The 12,416-nt window shown below is 44.0% G+C and overlaps 1 protein-coding gene across 1 annotated transcript; it reads right to left on the bottom strand.

Annotated features, from left to right (window-relative positions):
- Positions 1-4,401: 4,401 nt before the first annotated feature.
- On the bottom strand, positions 4,402-8,905 carry LEUTX (leucine twenty homeobox). The gene is made up of 3 exons (XM_038525554.1): positions 8,899-8,905; positions 6,210-6,307; positions 4,402-5,158 (listed from the first exon to the last, which is right to left on the bottom strand). Exons 1-3 carry the CDS (start codon positions 8,903-8,905, stop codon positions 4,730-4,732), a joined length of 534 nt encoding a protein of 177 aa, XP_038381482.1. The 3' UTR covers positions 4,402-4,729.
- Positions 8,906-12,416: the final 3,511 nt, after the last annotated feature.

A 12,416-nucleotide genomic window follows, 5' to 3' on the forward strand; every position in this document is an offset into this window, starting at 1 on the left:
GGGCCAACTGTATTTCTGTCATTATATCACTCTCACAGTCCACCCCCTGATCTTCAAACACAGATCCCTGAAAACAAAATGACTATTTTTAAAAAATCAAAGGATACTAGGACATTACTAGAATCCCAGGCAGCCTCTATGCTCAGCGCGGAGCCCAACGCAGGGCTCCATTTCAAGACCCTGAGAGGGATCCCTGGGTGGCGCAGCGGTTTGGCGCCTGCCTTTGGCCCAGGGCGCGATCCTGGAGACCTGGGATCGAGTCCCACATCGGGCTCCCGGTGCATGGAGCCTGCTTCTCCCTCTGCCTGTGTCTCTGCCTCTCTCTCTCTCTCTCTCTCTGTGACTATCATAAATAAATAAAAATTAAAAAAAAAGACCCTGAGATCCTGACCTGAGTGGAAAGTCAGATGCTTAACTGACTGAGCCACCCAGGTGCCCCTGCACCTCCCCGTTTTAGACAATCAGTGTTTTAATTGCCCATTTCACTTCTCTGTCACGCTGGTACTCTGTCCTTTGTCGGACACTGTGGGCTGTAGAGTTGTTCCTTGTCTGAAGAGATGAGAATCAGCTGTCCAAACTGATGCAGTCTTCTAGTGCTTTATGGTGTAACAGCACTCCAGCCCGTCTTAAGGGTTAACTTGCAGGCGACACCTAGGTGGCTCAGCAGTTGAGCATCTGCCTTCGGCTCAGGTCATGGTCCCAGGGTCCTGGGATCGAGTCCCACATCAGGCTTCCTGAGGGAGTGTGCTTCTCCCTCTGCCTATGTCTCTCTCTCTCTCTCTGTGTGTGTGTGTGTGTGTGTGTGTGTGTGTGTGTGTATATATATCACATGAATAAATAAATAAAATCTTTTTTTATAAAAGGGTTAACTTGCTTCAAGGTACACACTCCTTGCTTGCTGACTTAAGGCCCTTAATTTGTAACAGAACTAATTTGCTTTCTTTGAGATTTGCAGACCACTGTCCTTGGGGAATAAAGGAGCAGAACTTTCCCAGGCCAGAGGCCAGCAAGTCTGTTTGAAGCCCCCTTGGCTTTCTGATTAGCCCAGCCATCCTTTAGCAAAATGTTTTCCTTTTTTCAAGGTCACACAAGTGATTTTACTGACCTCCCTTTGTGCATCTGTAGACCTTGGCCTCCTTTGCAGAAAGAACAGAGTGCTCTTGCACAACCCCTGGGTACCAAGGAACTAGAACTTCTTGCACAACCTCCGAGCACCGAGATAACACCGTAGCTGACATCACCAAGTCTGCATGTGATCAGGGCATCTGCCACGTAACCATCTGCAGGCTCTGTCTCTATTTTGGCAGACAGGACAGCTCTAATCGACATTTTATGTCCAGAAGGTCTAAGAGAAATGGGTCTAGATCCAACCCACATCTGCCTTGTTGCAGAAATATCCACTCATTTCATGGTCACTAGAAGCAAGCACACAGAAATACCTGCTTATTGAATCCAATCACCTTCCAAATCTGGAAGGAGATTCTTCTGATAGGCATTGACATGTCCTACTTTAATGCACCCCTCAAATTCCCTTAAGGATTTCTCTAAGGCCATGCCCCAAATGGGGATACCTTGATAGGGAGAGTTTCCATTGCCCTTCTGCTGGCCATATGGTCAAGTCATTGGCCAATGACCCAAAGAGTCAGTAACAACCCAAACGTAGGAGCCCATTCTACTGTTCAAATCCTCTTTCCTACTAGGAAAACAGCATGCAATTCAGTCCACTGAGCTGATTTTTTTTTTTTTTTTTAACTTTCTTCAATCAAAGCAGTGGTCTTGGGCAGCCTGGGTGGCTCAGTGGTTTAGCGCCACCTTCAGACCAGGCCGTGATCCTGGAGACCTGGGATCGAGTCCCATGTAAGGCTCCCTGCATGGAGCCTGCTTCTCCCTCTGCCTGTCTCTCTCTCCTCTCTGTGTTTCTCATGAATAAATAAATAAAATCTTTATTTAAAAAAAAAAGCAGTGGTCTTCCAAACAGGATGCTCGCCATTCACCTTGGAACTTCAGCCTACAGACCTAACAGCACTTGATCAGCCAATTGAAAGCTGTTTCTAAGTGTCCAAGTGACACTAGAATCCAGGGGCTCCTCTCATGGAGGAAAAGAGGCTCTCTGCTCATGTCTCCTTGTATTCCCCAGGCAGCAAGATCCTGTATAAACGATTTCCATTGTATTATGGAACTCTTCTGGGCACTGCTATCCTCAGTAAAGCATTTTGCCAACATCACCCAAGACATTATGGGTATTTCTGGTTTCAAGATTATTTCATGTCCTTTAGTCGGAGGGACAGTTTCCATCGCATCCATAGTAAGCTCAGTGATAGGAAATTTCCTTTTCCATTGGGAATCCTTTAATCCAGAGCCCTAATAGTCATTGCTGGGAGATCCTCACAGGCTTTTGCCAGGAGCCCCAGTCGACACTCCCCATAGGGCAATTGCACAAAGAATTAACACTGCCGGCTTCCATTCTATGCTACATGGGCTCAGGCAATCTTACTAGTTCTGGATTTAGCATGTCCAGTTAATATTGTTGAAGGGCAGATTCACATGCTTTCTATTTTACAATACTAGGTAGGAGAAACATTCCCCCTGGAACACAATGTCCACCCCATGATACAATCAGGTGAGATACCACCACTTCACAGAAAAACCTGTTGAAACATTTCAACTTCTGGGACGCCTGGGTGGCTCAGTGGTTGAGTGTCTGCCTCTGGCTCAGGGCGTGATCCCGGAGTTCTGGGATCAAGTCCCGCATCGGGCTCCCTGCATGGAGCCTGCTTCTCCCTCTGCCTATGTCTCTGCCTCTCTATCTGTGTCTCTCATGAATAAATAAAATCCTTTTTAAAAATTCACCTTCTGTAAACCCACCAATCCGTGCATTTTCATGTTCTCTCAGCCTCATATCAGGTGGATTTTGATACCCATATCAAGGAGTCCTGGAAACTCCTCCACTCTCTAACCATTTTACCTGCTCTTGCACAAGACTTTGGGTTTCCAGGGAGGGTTGTGCCAAGAGACCTTTTCTCAATCTTCATCTTTTTTTTTAAGATTTTATTTATTCATGAGAGGCACAGAGATGCTCAGCCACTGAACCACCCAGGTGCCCCTCAATCTTCATCTTGATTAATCCGCCTAATCATTGTCTGAGGCAATTGCAGGGCAGGTTTCTCATTATGGTCTGACTCTTGCCTGTTAAAATTTCTCCAAACTAAGGCAAATAGAACAGACTTGTTTAAGGTTTTTAACGTCAAGAAGCCAATAGGGGGTACTTTTGGTAGTACTATATTAAAAACCTTTGGGATGCCTGGGTGGCTCAGTAGTTGAGTGTCTACCTTTGGCCCAGGGCATGATTCTGGGCCCAGGATTGGGTCTCTCATCGGGCTCCTTGTAGGGAGCCTGCTTCTCCCTCTGTCTGTGCCTCTGCCTCTCTCTGTGCGTCTCTCATGAATAAATAAAAAAATCTTAATTAAAAAAAAACTTTCTTTGAGCCCCATCAATGTTCCTTTTATTCATCTCATTTCCTAATCACCTAGGCAGCAAGGGTGCGGGTGTTCATGTGGTGGACCAGGGCCGGTGTGGACAGGGTGGAAGTGTCAGCTCCTGTTCCAGGGGCTGTTGGTTTGCAAGCTCCTTGGGAGCTTGCCAGGTGTAATTTGAAACTGGCCACTGTACAAAGGGCAAGGAGAGACAAAAGAAAGTCAGGCTACTACAGATCGGTAAGTGGAAGTTTTAATAAATGAGAGAATTTACATTAGAAATGGGGAAAGGCAATGCACTTTCCGGGGGCAAGAGAGGGCCTAAGGAGCCTCTGATTGCTGGTATCCAGTTCAGGGGTTGACCAGCAGTCACATCCTTTCTATAACTTCCTCCAACAGGAGCTCAGCAGTGTGGATTCTGGGCAAACACTGGGTGAGTCTTCAGTGGCAAAAATTGTAGATGTCCCTGACAGCCACAAGGGCTACTTGGGTCCTCATGGTGAAAGCTTCTGGAATCTTCTTTCCACTCTCTTTTTGTCCTGAAGTGCTGGTGGGGTGGCGGAAGTGCATCACAACCAAGAGGATCCCTCTTGGCAGCAAACTCTGTAGAACTGGAGAATGAGGTGACACAAGGAAAATGCCTCCTGTGCTTTTCTATAAGGCCTTGGGTTCTGTGCTCCCCTGGGTTGCTGCAGCTTCTTGTACTCCAGAGCTCTCTCTGAGCTATTTTCACCAGGAAGTAGTTGTTAAATATTGTTTTTGTGGAGATGCAAGAGTTGGGACCTCCTAGTCTTCCCTCTTGCTAATGTCACTCTAGGTTTTTTTTTTTTTTAAGAGATAAAATGAAAAAAATAGAGATAAAATGGTCCATGGGGTACAAGTGCAGCGGAGCTGTATCTATATGGTATTGACCTTAGTTGGGGTGCTTTCACAGAGCTAGCTCGATTGGAACAAGCTGGTACCCAAGAAAAACTAGCTGGTTTCTGCTACCATTCTAAAGGCCTCTATGACTCTCCTTGATATTGAAATTTGGTTGAGACAGTGTTCAGAAGCAGAAACCAGAAGCAATGATGAAAGGTAGAGAGATTTCTTTCTTCTTACAGAAAAAGAATTCCCGGGCTCTGCCCTATTTAACACGTGGACCTATTAAATGCATTTGGAAATGTTTCTCAGTTGATGAAAAATTGGATCATAGAACCCTATCCTGGAACATACCAGTTGTTCAATAAATAAATGGATGTGTCAGCCGTACCACTTCAACCGAGGCACGTTGGGGAGAGGTATTGATCTAGGCTGCGGGGATCATCATCCCCAGGTAAGGCATATAGTTCCATGAATTGATCTATGTCATAGGGACTGGAGGCCCAAGGAGGATCAGAGTCCCCCAGACATATCTGTTGGAGGTCAGGAGGCAGAGAATACCAAGATGAACCCCATCTGGAGGGACCAGGCTGGCCGTTGTCAGAAGACTGAGGCAGTTCATGGTCACAGGCATCCAAAAAGTTGGGACTCCTGGGATGAGTGTTTGCTGAAGTTACAGTTAAGGAGGGCTCCTCCTCCTGGCCTGAAATGGTCGGATTTGATGATTCTAGTGATGAATTTGGGTTTGGTGATTCTAGTGATGAATTTGATCCAGTTTGTTGCTGCTCTTTCTTCCTTTTGACGCGTTGGTTCTTGAACCAAGTCTAGAGAGGAGGTGAAAAAGTTAATAAAGGAGGGTGGGTCCAAAGGGGAATCCTCATGTTCCTCAGGAATTAGGTTCCTTTGGCATGAGAAGGCTAGTCTCGCATCTCTTCAGTTATCTGAACAAGGGAAGTTCCTTCTATCCTCTGCTGTCCTGAGTTCCAGGGGGTAAAGGGAGCATAAGATGATGCTTGCAATAGGTGGAATAGGACAGAGCACTCAAACACCGGATCAGGAGGGGATCAGGCAAGGTGCTTCTGTCTTGGTGGATGCTCAGAATTTTCAGAGAGAATTCTGAACACTGGGAATATGGAATAGGAGTCTAGCTTGGGGGGCCTTCAAGATTTATCCAGGGGTTCTCATACCCCAAATGCTCTGTGGGAACTTAGTAGCAAGGCATCTAAATGACTGTGAATGTCCTAATTAAGGAGAACTTAGAAATAAACAGGAACAGACCCCAAGGGGATTACCTGAGCTCCGTCCCAAAAAGGTCCCATGTAGCATTGTGATTCTGGGGTTAAAAAGGTCTGGTTCCACTTGGATGGCTGAACATCTGGCTCAGGTCGTGATTCTGGGGATCTAGGATCTATTCCTGCCTCAGGCTCCCTGCAGGGAGCCTGCTTCTCCCTCTGCCTATGTCTCTGCCTGTGTGTATGTCTCTCATGAATAAATAAAATATTTGAAAAAAAAGAATAAAAATATAGAACACTGGGACACCTGGGTGGCTCAGCGGTTGAGCGTCTGCCTTTAGCTCAGGGTGTGATCCCAGGGTCCCGGGATCGAGTCCCACATCGGGCTCCCTGCATGGAGCCTGCTTCTCCCTCTGCCTATGTCTCTGCCTCTGTGTGTGTGTGTGTGTGTGTGTGTGTGTGTGTGTGTCTCCCATGAATAAAAAAATCTAAATAAATAAATATATATATATATATAGGAATTATGTGATGATTAAAGTGTATATGAAGCTCTGGATTAGGTGGGCTCTCTAGAGAATCAGGGACATACCTTTATTACTGATTCATCAAGATGAGTAATTGAAATAAGCTCCTCCATGGTAACCCAATCTGGGTACATGGTCTCTTCAAACACACGTTTCAGTGCTTGAACCTGTTCTTTTTTAAAATGGGTGCGGCCCCGGCGAGCACACCTTTGATTTTCTGCAAAAGGAATGGACAAAAAGCTTTGTAAATAATACAACTCAAAGGTATATTTCTTACCTGAGCCTGACCTGGGAGTTAAGAGCTTGATCTAAAAAGTTGACTCATGGAACCTACTCTTCATCTTGCAGGGGTCGCTCTGCACCCCTGAAATTCAGTTTCTTCTACTAGTAAACGATTCAAGCCTGGTTTAAGGGCAAGTAACTGACCACTTGTTCTAGAGGAATATACTGGAAACTCATAGCCTAGAAAAATGAACCAGTGGGAGAAAAGATATCTGTTCTCATTGGGATAAAATAGCGATGTGATACCAACATTGGATTCATTTAAGTTCATATGATTCACAGAGTATTTGAGACCCTGTTGCCCTAATCAGCCATAGGCTAAGGGGCACTGCTATCTGCATTGGTCAGCATGTGACCAATGACCTGAAGCTATTGATTTGAACATTTATTAATGAGGCCAGTTAGGGGAGCAGGTATGAAGCTTAGTGACCTGAGAATGAATGTTGATTATCTCATTTATTAGCTTTGTCACTCTGGGAATATCATTACATTTATATTCTTTGCCTCTTTTATCTACCAGTAAAATGGTCCCATATAATTTGCTTACTTTGGGGAAGATATGAGCATCTAGAAAGCAAGTCTATTAATTCCAGACTTGGTGCATAATAGGTACAGAGTGGGAGTTTTTATATTGTTTAAAATATAGGGGGGCTTGGGTGGCTCAGTTGGTTAAGCATCTGCCTTCTGCTCAGGTCATGATTCTGGGATCCTGGGATTAAGCCCTGTGTTGGGCTCTCTGCTCAATGGGGTGTCTGCTTCTCCCCTTCCCCCTTCTTCCTGCTTGTGTTCTCTCTCTCAAATATATTAATAAGATCTTTTAAAAATAAAATAAAGACAAGCCCTTAAACAATAGAAGAATTGGAAGAGAAAGCCAAAGAACTATTCCAAAAACTAGAATAAAATAGAGAGGGGTGCCTGGGTGGCTCAGTCAGTTAAGCATCTGCCTTTGGCTCAGGTCATGACCCCAGAGTCCTGGGATCAAGGTCTGCATCAGGCTCCTTGCTCAGTGGGGAGCCTGCTTCTCCCTCTCCCTCTCCCTGCTGCTCCTCCCACTTTTGCTCTCCCTCTCTGTCAAATAAATATATAAAAATCTTAAAAAACAATAAATAAAAAGTTTTTAAAAAGAATAAAATTTGAGAAAGCATGGACAAAAAGAATGGAAAGTTAAAAATAAAAATTTAATCAAGGATGTCTAATATCAGCAATATTGGACTACAGAGTACCTCTTTAACTTAAAAAATTTTCCAGAGAATATCTTGAAAGTATTATAAAATAAATGATTTACAATTTGAGAATAAAGTGTAAGAGTCTCCAGGTTGAGGCTACTCAAGGATGAGCACAATAAATGATAAAAAGGACCCATTGTTGCAAAATATCAGAATACAAGAAATATAGAAAAGCCTAAAAGCTTCTTTTTAAATTTTTACTTATTTATTAATGAGAGACACAGGCAGAGGGAGAAGCAGGCTCCACACAGGAAGCCCGATGTGGGACTTGATCCCGGGTCTCTAAGATCACGCTCTGGGCTAAAGACAGACAGATGCTCAACCGCTGAGCCACCCAAGCATTCCAAGCATATAAAAGTTTCTAAATGAAAATAAAAGTTCCATACAAAAAAATGATAATCAAAATTCCATTGGTCTTCAGTAAAGTGACACCGTGTATCAGAAGACAGTGAATCAGGACTTTAACTTTCTTTAAGATTTATTTTTATTATATAAATATATTTTTTTAAGAGAGAGAGAGTGCTCAAGTGAAGTGGAAAGAAGAGGGAGAGGGAGAGAATCTCAAGCAGACTTCACGCTCAGTGTGGAGCCTGACCCAGGGCTCCATCTCACAACTCTGAGGGCATAATCTGAGTCAAAATCAGAAGTCCAACACCTAACTGACTGCGCCACCTAGGTGCCCTAAGACTCTGTTTTTAAGTAATATGCATACCCAATGTGAGTCTCTAACTTACAGCCCTGAGACCAAGAGTCCCGTGCCCTACCAAGTAAGTCGGCCAGGTGCCCCAAAGACTGTAACATTCTTAAGAAACCTATTTTCTTTTCTTTTTTTAAAGATTTTATTTAATGGAACCCCTGGGTGGCGCAGCGGTTTGGCGCCTGCCTTTGGCCCAGGGCGCGATCCTGGAGACCCGGGATCAAATCCCACGTCGGGCTCCCGGTGCATGGAGCCTGCTTCTCCCTCTGCCTGTGTCTCTGCCTCTCTCTCTCTCTGTGTGTGACTATCATAAATAAATAAAAGTTTAAAATAAATAAATAAAGATTTTATTTATTCATTTATGAGAATACACAGAGAGGAGAGAGAGGCAGAGACACAGGCGGAGGGAGAAGCAGGCTCCATGCAGGGAGCCCAACATGGGTCTCCATCCCGGGTCTCCAGGATCACACCCTGGGCCGAAGGCGGGCGCTCAACCGCTGGGCCACTGGGGCTGCACAAGAAACCTATTTTTAATGTAGAATTCTCCATGCAAATTTATCCTTTCATGTGAGAAAAGAATAAAGGCAGTTTCAGCCAACTTACCTGCCATGTACCCTTTCTTAAGGAACCATGTGAGGATGTAGTTCCAACAAACAAAATAAAAGAAAGGGGGAAATGTGTATGGGAGAAAAGAGAAGTGTAAAGAGAAGTCCCAGATGGATGCTCAAACACCAGGCCTAGAAAACAAAGTGGCGGATTTCAGGAGGATGACACAAGCTCTGTGCAGAAGCTTCCCTTTATCCTCGATTTCATTTTCCCTGGTTTCAGTGACTCCTGGTCACTCGTGGTCCTGAAGCAGGTGATCCTCTTTCTGACCTATTGTCAGAAGTTCAATAATAGCCTAACATAGACATCACAATCCATACATCATTTGCCTCACCTCGCTTCACCACATAAGCATTTTATCATGTCATATCATCACAAAAAGGATGAGGACAGTGCAATACTTTGAGAAACTAAGACTACATTCGGGGATGCCTCGGTGGCTCAGCGGTTTAGCACCTGCCTTTGGCCCAGGGTATGATCCTGGAGTCCCAGGATCAAGGCCTATATTGGGCTCTCTGCATGGAGCCTGCTTCTTCCACTGCCTATGTCTCTCTCTCTCTCTCACTGTGCCTCATGAATAAATAAATGAAACCTTTGGTAAGAAAAAAAAATTAACATAACTTTTATAACAACTTATTGTTAAAGTTGTTTTATTTTTCCTTTAAGATTTTTTTTGAGAGGGATCCCTGGGTGGCGCAGCGGTTTGGCGCCTGCCTTTGGCCCAGGGCGCGATCCTGGAGACCCAGGATCGAATCCCACGTCGGGCTCCCGGTGCATGGAGCCTGCTTCTCCCTCTGCCTGTGTCTCTGCCTCTCTCTCTCTCTCTCTGTGACTATCATAAATAAATAAAAATTAAAAAAAAAAAAAAAAAAGATTTTTTTTGAGAGAGAGAGAAAGAGAAAGAGCATGAGAGAGCACAACTAGTGGAGAGGGAGAAGTAGATTTCCCATTGAGCAGGGACCCCGACTTGGGGATTGATCCAGGACCTTGGGATCATGACCTGAGCCAAAGGCAGACACTTAACCAACTGAACTACCCAGGCACCCCAGTGTTGTTCTATTTTATTACTAGTTATTGTTATTAATCCCTTACTGTGCCCAATTTATAAACTTTATCAGAAGAATGTATGTTTAGGAAAAAATACATAGAGGATTCGATGCTATCCGCAGTTTCAGGCATCCAATGGGGTCTTGGATTGTAATCCCCCCACAGATAAGAGCAAGACTCCTGTATAGTAGACAATCAAGAAAATGAACCCAATTGACTACTCGATTAATGGGTTTGGATATTTGGGGAAAAAGATTGAATATACCAGAAAACAAATTGATAAACTGTAAGGTTGAAAATTAAGAAAGCTGCATCTTAAGCATATGAGAAAAAAAGGAAATTATTAACACTTAAAATTATGAAGTTTATATTAAATGAATCATTCAGATGTGGACTGAATCTGCAGTAATGATATTTACAAAAGTCTGAATAAAATGAATTGATATTGACTTAATCAAATTATTATCATACCTGTATTTATAAATTATAGAGAATGAAATTGAAGAAGGATGCAGATGTGATTCTGAAATCATCTACCAATCTGAGAGATCAGTATATAAAAAAGGTGAATTAATATTTTCATTAGTTCAGTATTAAGCAACATGGAACATCTATCAGAAGAGCCAGTTACAAGTTCCAATAAGTGCGTGTGTTGAGACACAATACGGCTCTTTCTATTCTTAAAATGAAGTTGTTTTTAAAAATTCAAGGAAAATATGAATAAAATTATATTCATGTCCTTAGACAAGAAATAGCACTTTTCCGAGTGCCTGTCAGAGCGTGTGACTCTTGATCTCAGGAGTCATGAGTTCAAGTTCCACATGGGTGTAGAGATTGCTTAAAAAATAAAGTCTTGGGGATCCCTGGGTGGCACAGCGGTTTAGCGCCTGCCTTTGGCCCAGGGCGCGACCCTGGAGACCCGGGATCGAATCCCACGTCGGGCTCCCGGTGCATGGAGCCTGCTTCTGCCTCTGCCTATGTCTCTGCCTCTCTCTGCGTGACTATCATAAATAAATTTAAAAAATTATAAAAAAAATAAAAATAAAAAAAATAAAGTCTTAAAGGGGTGCCTGGGTGGCCCAGTCAGTTGAGCACCCAACTCTTGGTTTTGGCTCAGGTCATGATCTCAGGGTCATGAGATCAAATCCTGTGTCAGCTCCATGCTCAGCCAGGAGTCTCCTGAAGAATCTCCCTTTCATTCCCCCCACCCCCACCCTTTGCTTGCCTGCTCACATTCGTGCTTGCTCTTGCACACTCTCTCTCGCAAATAAGTAAATATTTTTTAAAGTATTTTATTTATTTATTCATGAGACATGGGGAGAGAGAGGCAGAGACACAGGCAGAGGGAGAAGCAGGCTCTATGCAGGGAGCCCAATGCGGGACCCGATCCCGGACCCGATCCCGGGACCCCAGGATCATGCCCTAAATCGAAGGCAGACGCCCAACCGCTGAGCCACCCAGGTGTCGCTAAATAAATATTTTTGAAAAATAAAAAATAAAAATAAATCTTAAAAAAGAAAAAGAAAAAGAAATTCAGACCGAGCCCCAGGTCAGGCTCTGTGCTCCATTTGGGGTCTACCTCAGATTTTTTCTCCCTCTCCCCCTGCCCCTCCACACTGCGTGGGCCCTCTCTCAATAAATAAAATCTCTAAAAAACAAAACAAAACAAAAAAAAAAAAAAAAGCAAGAGTAGTGCCTGGGTGGCTCAGTCGGTGAAAAGGCTGCTTTCAGCTCAGGTTATGATCTCAGAGTCCTGGGATCAAGCCCCGCATCAGGCTCCCTATTCAGCGGGGAGCCTGCTTCTCCCTTGCTTGTGGTCTCTCTCCAATAAATAAGTTAAAAATCTTGAAGAAAAAAATCAAACAAACAAACAAAAAAAAAAAACAGGGCAACCCGGGTGGCTCAGCGGTTTAGCGCCGCCTTCAGCCCAGGAGGTGGTCCTGGAGACCTGGATTGAGTCCCGCGTTGGATTCCCTGCTTGGAGTCCGCTTCTTCTGCCTGTGTCTCTGCCCCTCTGTCTCTGTCTCTCTGTCTCTGTCTCTCTCTCTCATAAATAAATAAAGTATTTTAAAAACAAACAAAAAAGACAATGAGCTCAAAAAGGAGTGGCTCATGCTAGTCCCCACATCACCATACTGAGACTTAGAGTTTCTGCTCTCCCAAGAAAGAAACCTTAAACCAATCAGGAATTGCTGGATCACCACTAGTTAGGGAACCACCTGATAGACCTCGCCATCCCCCAGGGGAAAGCAACCTTGCAATAACCAATCCACTTGTTTGCCCAGAAAAGTCTTTCTCTTACTACAGCTCCCCAGAGGCCCTTTCTATCTGCTAGATTGGATGTGGCCTGATTCATGAAACATCAGATATTGCCAGTAAGATCTTAACAATTTACCCAATTGAATTTCACTATTTAACACCACCAAATGGTTGACATTTGAACATCTGACGGTACCAGGTGTTAAAAA

The sequence above is a fragment of the Canis lupus genome, chromosome 1 (assembly GCF_011100685.1).
Source record: "Canis lupus familiaris isolate Mischka breed German Shepherd chromosome 1, alternate assembly UU_Cfam_GSD_1.0, whole genome shotgun sequence".
Lineage (NCBI taxonomy): Eukaryota > Metazoa > Chordata > Mammalia > Carnivora > Canidae > Canis > Canis lupus.